The following is a 14,988-nucleotide window of genomic DNA, read 5'->3' as shown; positions in this document are numbered from 1 at the left end:
TTTTGTAATGTATTACAGAACATGCACCCACGGCACGAGGAAGCAGCACAAGAACTATTAGGTGGTGAACTGCCACAGGTATTTCTTTGCTCTATGTTTAAAATGCATGTCGATTTTTTATAGAAAACATTTAGACCTGTGTTGCTCCAATATTGCCTCTGTATTCAAGGAAAATAATATGAACTTGGAATTTAATTTTACCTTTTTAAATGCTTTTTTCTTTTTCTCTTACAAGCAGTCTCTTGTTGCTGATTACGTAAGTGCTCCTAAAGATCCACAACCAGGTAATTTCAGACTATTTAAAATGTCACTGACTGTCAATTTTCATTTAAAATATTCATTTAAAGGGGATGTTCCCAATTTTAACAGCCCCTGTGAGAAAAAAACATTTTTGTAATTCAGCTTTTTTATTTAAAATGTTTAGTTTTGAAGCTGCAGACCAGGATCAGTGCTGCTGAAAGACTCTCTCCTCCGTCTTTTGAAGGTATCAATAACTCCAGCTTGCATTCTGCCCAAAACAGGGAGTTGACACTGAACTAGTTACTGTGTATGCCTTCCCTCTCCTGCTTCATTTGCATTTCACTGATCTGTTTAGCTCAATCTTGCCTCCCAGTGGTGTTATAGATATTTAAATGAAGCGGGAAAGGGGCATGAGCCGTAACCAGTTCAGCGTGAACTTTTTTTTTTTTTTTTTTTTTTTGCTACCTGCCAAGTCCTCCTCAGAAAAGTAAGTGAGAGCTTAGCAGCACTGATCCTGGTCTGTATCTTCAAAACTACACATTTTAAATAATAAAGACACTTTACAAAAAAATGTTGTTTCTCATTGGGCCTGTTTAAATTCAGACTATTGTCTGATGGTGAACATCCCCTTTAATATGCACACAGTAAAGTGAGACTAACCTGTGGAATATATCCTTTTGTTTGCCACATTTGGATGTCAAGGAATGAAGTGTAAAACTTCAGCAAAGCATAACTGATGAAAGATTCACAAACTATTTTAAAGGACATGTAAACCCTACATATTCTTTCCATGTACATAAATTGGGCACATCTCCCCTTCCCAAACCATATAATGTGTACTGCATATAACCCCTCTATTCCCCAGCACCATCACATGTTCCTAAAACAAATAGCTTTCACCCAGCAAATATTTTCCTTCTGACATCACCAGTGACATACATCTGCAAATAGCACATGTGTACTGTAAAGTTCAAGCAATCAAGAATGCAGGCTTACACAGGCAGAGCTTTCTGTGTGGTTTACCTTGTTGCCGGTGGAAAGGCATTTCAGAGAGCTTAGTCACCCATGGTAGCAGAGATTTATAGCAAGCGGCTAATCTATAAGCTAAGGACTGGAGGTTAGGAGAAAAAATATGTTTCTCCTACAAAGTTCACAGTTAGAGCAGAGTTTCTATTGTCACACAGTGCACTTTTTTTGCTGATATTATTTATGCAATTCTTCTCATCTTTGAAAATGCACTTCTAAAAAATGACAGGCTTCCACTGTTCACATATGGGTGGATTTTGGTGCAAAAATTCATACTTTGGTGTTTTAGCAACAAAGTCCACACCATGTGTGCACCTACAGATGGATGCCCTGCCTGTTAGTGCACCTGCAAAGAAGAAGAGGAAGGCAGTGGATCGCCATCTCTCCTCTGGTGTGTTTATCCTGGCAGAAGTCTTGGAATTTCAACTCCTATCTAATTGCTTAATTGGGTCTAATTAGCCACAATACAGAAAATAACTACATTATAACTGAAGCTTCAGTCAAGCTGTGTTTTGAGTTCTTTCCCAACAAACCGGTAGCACTTTCATACCACAAATATTAATGCTTATATTAAAAAAAAAATCTCTCTTTTATTCCAGAAACCACTTCTGCTGGCTGTTTTCTTTGTGGTACTCTAGTTTGTTCTGTGTTTTGTTCCTCTTGTAATGAGATGCTCTGTGAGGAGTGTGATAAGAGAGCACACTCTCATCCAGTCCGTGCCCAACATGTGCGTTTACCATGTGGAAATACAGCAAAGCCCAGGTACCTATTTATTCTAAAACTACTGGATATGGTAATACAGGTATGGGATCTGTTATCCAGATAAGGGATCTTTCCGTAATTTGGATCTCCATAACTTAAGTCTGCTAAAAATAAAATATTGAATAAATCCAATAGGCTTGTTTTGCCTCCAATAAGGATTAGTTTTATCTTAGTTGGGATCAAGTAAAAGGTACTGTTTTATTATTACAGAGAAAAAGGAAATCATTTTTAAAAATTAGAATTATTTGCTTATAATGGAGTCTATGGGAGATGGCCTTTCCGTAATTCAGAACTTTCTGGATAATGGGGTTTCCGGATAAGGGATCCCATACCTGTACAGGTATATGATCCTATATATATGTATGTATAATATATACATATACATATATATATACATATACATATATATATGGGGTTTCCGGATAAGGGATCCCATACCTGTACAGGTATATGATCCTATATATATGTATGTATAATATATACATATACATATATATATACAATGGATGTGTAGAAAGCACTCACAGCATATAAAAATAAAACAAAAATTTATTTGTTTATTAGCTCATCGCATCTACGCGTATATATATATATGCAACAAAAGCCAGCACTCACAGGACTTTGAGAATCATGATCCAAAATAAATGAATATGGACAAAGTTTCCTTACGAGGTTTTTTGTTGATCCAACGTTTCAGCTCCTTACAGGAACTTTTGTCAGGGAGACTAACACAGAATGTGTACAAACACTTTAAAGGTGCAGAAAGGCGCCAAAATGAGTTGCTAGGCAACCACAAGTAGTCCGTGTTACAGTAAAGCAAAATGAAAAACAGAAAAGAAGGAGAAGAAGACAAGAAAAAACAAAGTGTAACACATATGGGGTTATAGCACAGAATGCTGAATGGCGATCACTATAAAGACCTAGTAAGCCCTCTGCCCCAGTACTGCCAGCACCCCTGTATAACGGAGAATTTCCGAAGCGCAGAAAGTGGAAGAAGAGATAAGGCAGATTACCTCATGGCCCGGGTATCTAGTCTTCCCCAGTGCCACACCGAACTCGCTCAGTAACACCAAACTCTTACACTAGTGCAGGTGTGCAGAAGCGGCCGCATTGCCTTACTGGGGAGACAGCTTTAGAGATCTTCTTGTGAGAACGGACTTTAGAAACTACAAGAGGGACCCTTCTGATTGGCTCTCAGTACAAGAGATTTTTTTTTATATAGGTATGGGACACCTATATCCCATAGTCTTCTCCCATCTCCCATAGTCTTCATTTTATGGAAATGATTCACAAATTAAGGAAATAATTAATTTGTAAAAAATATTTCCTTTTTCTTTGTAATAATTAAACAATACCTTGTAGTTTATTTAATGTTTAAAGGAGAAGAAAAGGCTAATAAAGAGTTAATCTCAAGCTGTAGGCATATCTTCAGTTCTCTCAATAGTGCCCTTAAGTCTCCCCATATTTCTCCTGTTCAGATGATCAAAAGCCTTATAGGAAGAAAAAAAAAAAGCTGAGCTCTGTAAAGAAAATTCCCATAATACCACGCTCCCGCAGTGTACATGCACAGTTAATAAGACTATGAGGAAGCTTCTAGCTGATTGGCTAAGATCACAAATTTAAATTCCTAAGGGGGGGAGGGAGTTCTTAGCATTCTTGAGGAAGGGGGCAGCAGGATAGGGGGGGAAAGGAGAGCTACACAGATGCTGGCACAGGAAAACAGACAAGAAATCCTGTTTCTTTTTAAAGTTCTATATGACAGTAGTCATTGGAGAAAACTGTAATAAACTAGCATGTATTTTTTTTAAAGCATAGGTGAAATACCTAGAACTCTGATGAGATATGAAGATATGGTTTGCGGTTTTATATTATGATACATTGTTTAATGAACTACACTATAATACTCTTTACTTTATTGTTATAATGCCAATTATTTTGTTAAATATAAATTTAAAATTATACTCCTCGACCTCCCTGTTGGGTGTAGTGCTTTGCACCTCCTGTATGGGACAACACACAAGAAGGAGCAACTTTGGTGCATCTGAATCCTTGTACTATACACCTGCTTTTGGCAGTTGTTACATACAATTATATACAATATACAATTCTTCTTTCAACTAAGAGTGAGGTATTATGTACTTTGTACCAGATATGCCAACAAAAGCTTAGTTGGTACAAGACATAGAGCGCCATCTGTTGTGCCCAAAGTATGCCAGTGCTTATGTATGATGGTAAATTATATCTCTACATTTTTGTCCATCTTAATTTCTTTTAGGTCATTGGATCAGGACTCCCCTTCTACAGTGTCATCTCGCCCTCCTTGGAGATGTTACTCTTGCCATTTTGAAAACAAAGGGGGTTCTGTTCTGTGTGTGGTATGTGAGCGCCCCCGTGGCTGTACCAGCAGCCTTTCAAACCTATCACTTGGAAGTACTTTACAGAGAGACAGCTGGGAATGCCAGGCTTGTACTCTGCAAAATTCTGCATCTGCAGTTCTGTGTGCAGTGTGTGATCGTCCCCGATTGGCAAGCAAACCAGCCCAGGATGGTTACGATTCTGTTGCTTTGCTTTTGAGAGATATACGTGAGTATTCCTCCATCACCATCATTTCATTCTGTCATAACAGTTATCAAAAAGCTCTGTATGCTCTTTTTCAGAGAGGGATAACAAGAGTATCACATGCCCTGTGAGTGAAAAAAATGGTCTATTTGCCATGAAGAATCATCAGGAGAGTATGCATGAACCAGAAAGCATTGGTCCTCTGATAGATCATACAAGGCAAGAAGAGGAGATTGCTAAAAGTGAGGTAATCTCTTGCAGGATACTGCTTTAATATAATTTAAAAGCTTTCTTGGCTTTGCCTCTTTTATATTTCCTGACTTCAATAAAATGACCTCTAGGGCTGGCAGTGTTCCCATTGCACTTTCTTTAACACACGAAATGGACGTGTTTGTGAGATTTGTGACAGGACCAGTGAGGGGACAGCAGCAACTGAACAACCCAAGGCACTTGATATGGCACATGTGCAGGAGGAGATCCGGCAGAAGCGACTAAGAGAGGATGGAGCTAAAATAGTGGCATTGATCCGGGTGAGCATCATAAAACATTTACACAAACTGTGTATTAGTAGTATTCTGAATTATGTTATTGATTAATTGGCTATGTATTCATAGCAGTTTAGTAGGAGATCAGCTAGGAGATGTGCAAAAGTAAACATCTAATTGGTTGCTATGGTCTGCTGCGCCTAGGCAAAGTTAGTGCAGTTTATTACATATGGGAAAAATTTAATGATATATTTTTGCACAATTCTTGCTACAATGGATACAGGAAGGAGAGAAGTATGGGGTTCTACCTGAAGAGGTGTGTAGCGCAATACGATATTCTGGTACAGAAGTGCCTCAGTGGTGGCTGCAGACTGAACTTCCCTATGTATTAGAGCGTCTGCTGGATGCTGCTTCACAGAAAGCAGGAGATACAATTGGTGCCCTAACAGTGGAAGAAGCTCGTGATGCTTGGGTGTCCAGTGGTGGAGACATGGATGCTGCTGTCATCTTATGTGTGACAGAGCGAAGAAGGAAGGTAAAGTTACATCACACAATGTGCACCTAAGGACACAGTTATCAAAAATTGATTTAGTTCATGCAACAGAAGGTGCAAAATATTGTAATTACATGTAAAAGGCCCACAGTGTCAACATATTACTTCAGGGAAATATCTTACTGCAGCCTAAGGGTAATGACCTGATCCTTTTTTCTATATTTTCACCTCACTGCACTGGTTCTGCATTGCTGGCTTGGTTTGTGTAATTTTTTTTCCAGAACTGCTCTAAGCACACCTTCCTTTCAACCTACAGGTTGATGCACTCTCCGGCCTAGGTTTTCCAGAAAGGCATAAAGTGGTAGCTGCTCTTTATGAAAGTGCTGGAGATGTTGGTAGAGCACTAAGTATATTACAGAGACCACTTCTGGAGCCTTTTCTTATACGCATGTGGGAAGAACCACAACCACCCCTTCGGCTAGACTCGGCAGATAGACAGGTATATGCATATTTAAGGGTCTAACTATATATGTCTGATTCCCAGTTGTCTGCATGTCAGCTGTTTTATCTTTGAGTCTCTAATAGATTGTTGTTTATGCTTTCTTAGGCAGTTCTCCGTAGGTTACTTGCAGAACATTCCTTGCACAGTTGGGGTCGGGCAGAGCTAGCTTTGTCATTGCTTATTGAAGGAGAAGGGCGCTATGAACTCCAGGATGTTGTAGAGGCAGTGCGGGAATCGCAGGACAGAGACTTTATCAAAAGGATGTTAACACAGGAGTGTGCAGTGTGTGGATGGGAGCTCCCCCGTAACAAGGTAATCCAGCTTTAAAATATAGTTATGTCTATAACATATCTTGTACTAAAAAGATGACATAATATTAATAACTGTTGTAGTTTATATCACTTATGCTGCTTTAATTAGGTGAAATGTCTTACAGAGATGTAAAATGTAAGTTAAAAGGAATATTACGAAAGTGAACTGAAAATTATTCCTTACTGCAAGTAAAAAAAAAAAAAAGATGTTAGCTAAACCTTTAATATCCTGATTTTGATCTGCACAATTTTCTAACCATATATATATATTCTATTCTGTTTACCAAAACCATGACATTTGATAAGTGAATCAATTTTTTATGTGACCACAAATAAGCAGATTTTGGTCCAGTTTGGTTAATATTACCCATATTTGCAGCCATTATCTGCCTGTGTGTGCCAGCTTTTTGTTGTTTTGTCCTGTGCACTTCATACAGTTCTTTGGCTCTCTGTGCTATAGATTCTGCCTTTCTAGCTTGCATTTTTTCTAGGTAATCCATGGAATACAATTTTCCAAAATATATATTCAATGCAGTTTCTTACCCAGCTTTGCAAACTGATTATACCATATTGTACTGTCTTCTGCAGATGCGTTCTCTAACCTCATGTGAGTGTTGTATCTGTCCTGATTGCTTCCGGATGCATTTCACTGTAGCAGTGAAAGAGAAACATATTAGAGACATGATATGTCCAGCTTGTGAGGAGCCAGAAATAAGCGACGAGGGGGAGCTTCTTCACTATTTCTCTACTCTGGATATCCTGGTAAATGTTTAAATAAATATAAAGCAATAGATAAGAAGCCTTGCACTAATAAGGCAATGAAATTCTACATGGTTTCCGGTTATTGTACAAAGCAGAGGCACATTTGCTAAAAACTAAAATTTCTGGACAGAGGAGGTTTACATTAAAAAAAAATAGTTTTTACAGCTTAAAATATTTATTTTCTTTATTTACTTTTAAGTTTGCTGATTAAAAAAAAGTCAGTGAAGGGACCAGATGTCTTTTTGGAAATATCATGCCTTCTGCTTACTTGCTGTATCAAATGCTTTGTGACAATCTGTATAACTTTACTGGCTCACCAACACAAGAATGCTGCTGTTGATTTTCCATTGTGTACATTTTCTTCAACGTGCTGTTGTTTTTTTTTTGTTTTTTTAATAGGTGGCTATTATATAAAACTGTAACCTACTGATAACATAATATTGCATTTGTCATAAATTACAGGTTTTGGCAGGTTATAATGTTCACATTTAACACATCCACAACAATAAGCAATTAGTAGTACTGAAGGTACATAATAATGTCCTCACTTTGTTAGAATTCCTTTATCCATGAATTCCAGCTTCTGCATTTTTTTTTCGGTGAGAAGGAATGTTCACAGATCATTCTTCTATTCTGGTCAAATTTCTAGGAAAAGAGAAAAAGATATATACATATGTATCTGAAATGTAACTTTATCATAGGAGACTCAGCAAGTAAAATACTTTGCATTTCTGTATATCCTTTAAAACCTAGCAGGCATGTTACCTCGCCCCAAGTTAAGTGTTGTGGTTGGTAACAAAGTACAAGGAGTGTACTAAATAAGCACGATGTACTGACCAATATAAGCGGTTGGTAAATCTAGGGATCTCTAGCTGCCTTTGTACCTTATGCTGGTGAGTTGGGGACCAGGTTTCTGCCTCATACTGGCTTGTGCAGTGGATGCATCTGGTTTCACTCAATTTTAGGAGCCGGTGGGTTTTAAATGTGGGAATATTATTTGATTTTTTGTTAATTCACTGCCATGTAAGAGACCATAAATTATACTATAAACTAGGGTCCTCCAGTGTTGTCTTCAATAACTAGCATGGATGAAAGTATTTCCCCAGCAGCCTGAACAATTATATTGACACTAGCAAATATCCCAAATTTAAATTACACCTTTTATGGGACCTTTAATCTGGAATACATGGGACCTAGGGTTTTCCAAATAAGGTGGCTTTCCATAATTTGGTCTACCAAAAAAAAAAAAAAAATTGTAAATGTTAATTGAACCCAGTAAGATTGTTTTGCCTCCAATAAGGATTCATTTTACCTTAGTACATGCTACTGTTTTAGTAGTACAGAGAATTTTTATTTTTTAAAATTTTACTTACTTGATTATATTGAGTCTATGGATGATGGCTATTAATTCCAAGCTTTCTGGATAACTGATGTCATACCTTTATGTTTTCAGTACTTTTGTTAATTTTATGATTTCATTGTACTTTTTCTCTTAGGAGTATTCTTTTACCTATACCTATCGTAAACTTTTTTTTTTCTTTTGCACTCTAGTTACGGGACACTTTGGAGGTTGATGCATATGATTTGTTCCATAAAAAACTAACTGAAAGAACACTTATGAAGGACCCAAAGTTCCTGTGGTGTACACATGTGGGTATATGCTAAAAGTGAAATACTGTCTACCTAAGAGTATGAGAAAACAAACAAATGCTGTCTGATAAGGGGCTGTATATGCCATGCTCCTTGTTTCAGGATGAGCAAAATGATTAGAATTTATGCTGAAAAACTGTTCTGCACCTATCACCCTCAAATTGTTTTCCCCACCAGAGGTGCGGGCTAACCGGGCCTGCACTCTGGTTGGAGGATACAATAGTTTTTTTAAAAAAAAGATAGAGCCCACCAGCGCTAGGCTGCCCGCGCCAGGATGGAGCTCCCAGCGAGGGCAGCCAAGTGCCACAACTCGCTCATTATGCGCGTGCATATGACATAGGAGGGTGAATCGCATCCACCACTTGTACATCAGGCGCATGTGCATAATGCGCAAGCAGATGAGACTGACCTATTATGCGCATGTGTGGCAAACAACTTGGCCTTCACCAGGAGAGGACCAGAAGCCCCCCCTTTAGATTAGAAAAACGGAACTTTCATTTCAAACAGCAGAGGCGGTTTTCATAGTGAGGGCAGTGAGGTTGCGGAATGCCTTTCTGAATGATGATGATGGTGGTGGTGGTGGTGGTGGTGGTGGTGGTGGTGGTGGTGTATATATATACACATATTTGTGGATGCAAGTGTATAGATAGGTCAGTATAGGTTTATATGTGTACTAGGTTCACTGGGAAGGGTTTTCAACCAACATAACTATGTAATCTTGGTGCAGTCATCCAGCTGTGAGAATTCTGCTTGTGTTTTCCTCTGCTATTCAGGGAAGGTAGCAGCAATGGCTGTTTGAATAGCAAGATGAGCAACCAATTCAGATTTGTGAGAAAAGGAGCTGCTACTGGTGCGTGACTAGTCTGTCATAGTAGGTGGCAGTAGCAGGTCTTTTACAACATCACCATCAAAATTGCCAGGGATGCACTCATCTTAAGAAATACTTACATATTGTTGAGGAAGAAGATAGAGGGGACAGCTATGGAACAGCGAACAAATGCCACAAGCTTGCCACCCACAATCCCCTCCCTGTTTGACAATTGCAATTATACCCCTTCTGGTCACCACCAACAAAAGCCCCCAGTAGCACCCATTGTTCCTGCCTGCTTGCCACATGCATCTCTCCATTGGCACACCACAAGAACCCCATCCGTCTTGCTTAGCAGGACGTGGGTTTGCAAAGGGATGACTGCTGTGTTTGGCCCTTGCTCATTTGAAGTTAGGTGCAGAAAACAAAGATTGTCACCCTAGTTTATAGTACATAATCTTTAAATAGGTAGACAAAATTTTTAATTATTTTAAACTTAGTAGGTTATATTAGAAGACTTTTGTCTGTCATTATTAAAATATACATGACCCTATGGGGCTGATTTACTAAGACATGAATTCGAATCCGAATTGGAAAAATTCCGATTGGAAAACGAACATTTTGCGACTTTTTCGTATTTTTTGCGATTTTTTCGGCGCCTTTACGACTTTTCGGAAATTATCGCGACTTTTTCGTTACCAATACGATTTGCGCGAAAAAATGCGAGTTTTTCGTAGCCATTACGACTTAAGAGAAAAAACGCGAGTTTTTCGTAGCCATTCCGAAAGTTGCGCAAAATCTGGCGATTTTTTCATAGCGTTAAAACTTGCACGAAAAGTCGCGCCTTTTTCGTAGCGTTAAAACTTAAAAGGCGCGACGTTTCGCGCAAGTTTTAACGCTACGAAAAAATCGCCAGATTTTGCGCAACTTTCGGAATGGCTACGAAAAACTCGCGTTTTTTCGCGCAAATCGTATTGGTAACGAAAAAGTCGCGATAATTTCCGAAAAAATCGCAAAATACCGATCATTACGAAAAAACCGCAATCGGACGCATTCGGCCCGTTCGTGGGTTAGTAAATGTGCCCCTATGTGTTCCCTTTAACTGTATTTGTTGATGTTTGCAGTGTTCCTTTGGATTCATTTATGAACGAGATCAGCTGGATGTAAAATGCCCCCAGTGTCAGTGCAGTTTCTGCAGGAAATGCAAGAGGCCTGTAAGTATTATTGTGTTTTACACTGCATACATTAGTATTTAAAGGGGTTGTTCACCTTTGCACAGCACACTGGCATTGGTATACTCGCCAAACCATTCTAAAAATGCTCCCATGAATAACAAGTACATCAGAAATGCATAAACGCATGTTACAACATACCATTTTAGCTCCGTTGACTGGCAAGCTTCTCCAGAAAGACTTGAGAGGGAGGAGCATCTTTTCCACCAGTTCTGCAGATCACATGGGTGCACGATGATGTCACACTTTATAGTTTGCCCTTCCTTTGTTTTAATTGGACAGCAGCTCTCGTTTCCGCTTTTTTCATTGGTCTGTTGTTTCTGCTATTTGCATATTTTAATAGAATTGGACATTGTACACTGACAGCTATATTATAAAGAGTTTATACTTAAAGTATGTTTTTTTTTTGTATTCTCTTAACAAAAGTGTCCTATCAGGACTACTGGAGTGCGGTACTGTTTGTGCAATAATGATCATTATAGTTCAGCTCCCTATCATCAGTGGCATAACTGGAGAGAGGATGCAGCCCTCACAATACGAGCACAGGGGAACAGGGATGGTGGTCGTCACAGATGTATGAACCCACAATGTATGAAAATTGCGGGTGACATAAGGCACGGGTCACACTCGCTATGACAGTTGCCTGCTGTAACACATTTCAAAAAAGAGTAGATGAATGCTTGCAGGTGCTATGTTCATTCACTTCTGCGGTAATTATCTTGCAAACGATATACATTTTTTAATACATGTACATTGGAGAAATTTATTAAAATACATTATTTAGTACATAAGCTGTTATTGTATGAAGGTGAACCACCCCTTTAACAGCTGGAAATATGTTGTGAAAATGTGGGAAAGTTGTAAGGCAGTGGATAGTTTGTAGTAAGAGTAGTATTACAATCTTAAAAGAGTTTAGTGGGAGTCTGTATAAAAGCTAGAAGAGTTTAGTGGAAGCAAATAAGAAGACCTGGGCAGGTAAAGTAAGACCAGTATGAAGGTTGGGGAGTGTAAAGGGACTGACATGTATTAGGAAATGACTACCTTCTTGATCACAGCTAAGGTTTAACATTTTGATTTGTAACTGAACATTTTGGATTTGTGTCCCATTAGGTCACTTGAGAAATTTGGGGGAGGGTATATTGGGGGCCTCATCAGTGTGTGGGGCACAGAAAATGGATAGAAAAGATTCTGGCTTTAGTGCTTTAATGTTTATTTTTAAGGCCAGGATATTAGCAACTTTAGGCAGACTTGATATTTCCACTTGTATAACCTCCCGCCTTCTTAAAATGATTAATACAATTTCTGTTGTGCTAAAAGAATACTGTAAGTGAATAAGTGAGTTTAATATCTCTTTAGAAGACAGATTGGCTGGTGGTGGTGTAGTAAAGTAGTGTCAGTTATCAAAGAGAAATTGTTGTATATGATAACTATGTAACTGACTTCTCAACAGGCTTTTATGAGATGCTTTAGAAAACCTTTTTTATTCTTCACTTTCCCCCTTCTATTTTTCCTTCATCTTGCTACTTCATAAAGTGGGAAGAACAGCATCGGTCTTTAAATTGTGATGATTTTCAGAACTGGAAAAGGGAAAATGATGCAGAATACCAAGCTCAAGGATTGGCTGTATACCTGCTAGAGAATGGGATCAGTGAGTATATTGTATATATCTGGTAGTTATATTTTCTGGGGTGATATGGGTGCCCTGTTTTTCTGTTAATTTAATGTATTTCTGTTTATACAATACGGTTTTTAACTGCCATTGAGTATAACTTTTATATACGTATATGAGTATTAGTCTTCGACACTGGGAGGCCCATTTATCAACATTCTGATACATGTCGCGCGAAGATTTCTCCTGTGGGCAACTTTGTATGACCTGGGACATTAGCCTAAGGCAGCAAAAAAAAAAGAAACAACTGACTGTCATTGTTTTTCTATATATATATATATATATATTCTGCCTGTTCCCTTTGCCACCTCAAAGCTTTCAAAATTCACAGTACTTCCCTTCCACCAGCACACCACTCACCCACGTCACAGCAGTTTCTCATCCGCATGCCAGTCCCTCCACCAGCTTACTGCTTAACCACATTCCTACACTGCCACCATCCCGCCATTTGTCACTGTATATATCAGGGATGTCTAGTCTGTTTTCAGCATTATCCGAAATGCTGCAAGTTGTAGGCCTGCAAAATATAGGTGCCACAGATATTTCCCCTTGGAGGGGGGTCAGATTTATGCCTTTTTTTTTTTGTGACCGTTTCTTCTTTAATTTAAGTCTTGGTTTTACACATATTCTATGGAAATGATTTTACATTTAGAAGTGGTCACTGTGGGAACTATTGCTTTGTGTGTACAAGAATAAGGTGAAGTTTTGATTACTACTATTACAAAAATTCACTATCTTCTCATTGCAGCCTGTCCCCATTGTAAATTTTCTTATGCTCTTGCACGAGGGGGATGCATGCACTTCATATGTTCTCAGTGTCGCCACCAGTTCTGCAGTGGCTGCTATAACACCTTTCACCAAAGAAATGTGAGTATCTTGTTCGATGCAATTTAGTTTAATGTTTGTTTTGCGGGCACAGCAATAAAAAGAACAAATAAGGAACTGAAGAGAAAGACAGGGTGGGTGGTGCAAAATATTATTTTAGGCAATAGGGAAACAAATATCACTGACCACATGGGCATGATTTCCATGCAAAATGTCGGGGTGGCTGGTTGCACCAATATAATCAGTCTGCCAACTCTTGAAACAGGAGCTGACTAGGAAGATGGCCTCTCAGTCCTAATAGAACAATTGAAGAAATCTTTTCCAAAACTGTGACCCATTGGGGCCACACAGAACTATGATTTGACATGTATTTTTATCTTAGAGATCTTAGTAATGCACAGAAAATAAAACTAAAACATATAACGACATATTGTGTACAATATATTTTATCATGCTAACTGTTAATATGGTTAATGCAGTTAATTATGATACATGGTTATTTGATTTTCATTTAAAATAATATGATGAATCTGAATTTGCTGTAATAACAAAATAAAATGGGTAGAAAGCATACAAACAATGTGTATTAGCTACAGGCTCATAGACTGCTTATTTTCTTCTTATAAAAACTAGCCATATACCTATAAATGTGCACACTCTTAGCAATTCTGTTGGAGAACACCAATTTAGTAACTACCTAGAGAACTGTGTTTTGCTTTTTTGTTTTTTGTTTTTTTTGTTCAGCAACTCTTTGGAATTTCAGCAGGTGATGTAGTTGCTAGGATCCAGTTTACTCTAGCAACCAGGAAATGGTTTCAGTTACAATCTGAAAGATGAATTTTAGCCTCACAGAGAAGTAGGTTTTTGTCTGATGGGTCAGTGACCCCAAACAACCACATAGTATTTGAAATAATAAAAAGACAGAAGAAGTCATATAGTTTAAAAAAAGTACTATAAAAATTAGCAAAGTTGCTAAGAATAGGCATTAATTTAAAGGTCAACTACCGTTTTTATTTTATTCTCACAGTTTTGTAAGGAGCAGTTTTGTGGAAAATGAGATATCTGTTTGTGACCACTTGCAACTCTGCTTTTTACACAAAGCTTCAAAAGGTTTCTGGGGATAAACATTTGTGAATTCTGCCTACAGCTTGTGCTTTATTGGTTTGGTCTGTGTTTGCTGAAAGCTAAAAATCTTACCTACAAAAATTTGCCACAGTATATCCTGCCTAATTTCTTAGTAGTGCCTCAGCTTGAAACACATCTTAATATATTGGATTTTATTGTTACCTGTCTGAATTCTCAGCAGCAATATGACAGTGAAACAAATGTTGTAAAAAGCAATATTTCTCTCCAGTATAAAATTGTATTTACTTTAATAGAGATTCTTTTTTTATTTCACCTTCCTATACTCCAGTCATAGGTATGAGACACGCAAAAAAAAGTGACTGCATTATGCAGATATACTACATGCCTACTGCATTTATTTTAAAGGAGAAGTAAAGATAAAAACTAAGAAAGCTTTATCAGAAAGGTCTATGTAAATACAGCCACAAGCACTTACAGTAACTGTTGTATCCAAAGAAACACAGGATTTCTTGTCTCCTTTTAAACATGTCCTTAGGGTATCTGACTTCCTCTCTCAGAAAAATCCTTCATTCCTGGGG

At 38.1% G+C, this 14,988-nt stretch overlaps 1 protein-coding gene across 5 annotated transcripts in view; it reads left to right on the top strand.

Annotated features, from left to right (window-relative positions):
- The window catches only part of rnf31 (ring finger protein 31), a 34,539-nt gene that overhangs the window by 9,020 nt on the left and 10,531 nt on the right, over positions 1-14,988 (top strand). For 4 of the 5 annotated variants that reach the window (XM_031899717.1, XM_012962713.3, XM_031899674.1 and 1 more), the window contains 14 exons: positions 19-78; positions 236-284; positions 1,866-2,028; positions 4,304-4,611; positions 4,686-4,834; positions 4,929-5,117; positions 5,356-5,607; positions 5,882-6,064; positions 6,173-6,379; positions 6,967-7,140; positions 8,692-8,790; positions 10,723-10,812; positions 12,364-12,478; positions 13,248-13,366. In XM_031899717.1, the coding sequence (XP_031755577.1) occupies positions 19-78; positions 236-284; positions 1,866-2,028; positions 4,304-4,611; positions 4,686-4,834; positions 4,929-5,117; positions 5,356-5,607; positions 5,882-6,064; positions 6,173-6,379; positions 6,967-7,140; positions 8,692-8,790; positions 10,723-10,812; positions 12,364-12,478; positions 13,248-13,366 (2,157 nt within the window). The remainder of the gene's footprint in view (positions 1-18; positions 79-235; positions 285-1,865; positions 2,029-4,303; positions 4,612-4,685; positions 4,835-4,928; positions 5,118-5,355; positions 5,608-5,881; positions 6,065-6,172; positions 6,380-6,966; positions 7,141-8,691; positions 8,791-10,722; positions 10,813-12,363; positions 12,479-13,247; positions 13,367-14,988) is intronic. The other variant, XM_031899951.1, reaches the window with a different exon arrangement.

Source organism: Xenopus tropicalis, chromosome 1 (assembly GCF_000004195.4).
Source record: "Xenopus tropicalis strain Nigerian chromosome 1, UCB_Xtro_10.0, whole genome shotgun sequence".
Classification (NCBI taxonomy): domain Eukaryota; kingdom Metazoa; phylum Chordata; class Amphibia; order Anura; family Pipidae; genus Xenopus; species Xenopus tropicalis.
Note: the sequence above shows the minus strand (reverse complement) of the source record. Positions and strands in the feature narration are given on the sequence as shown.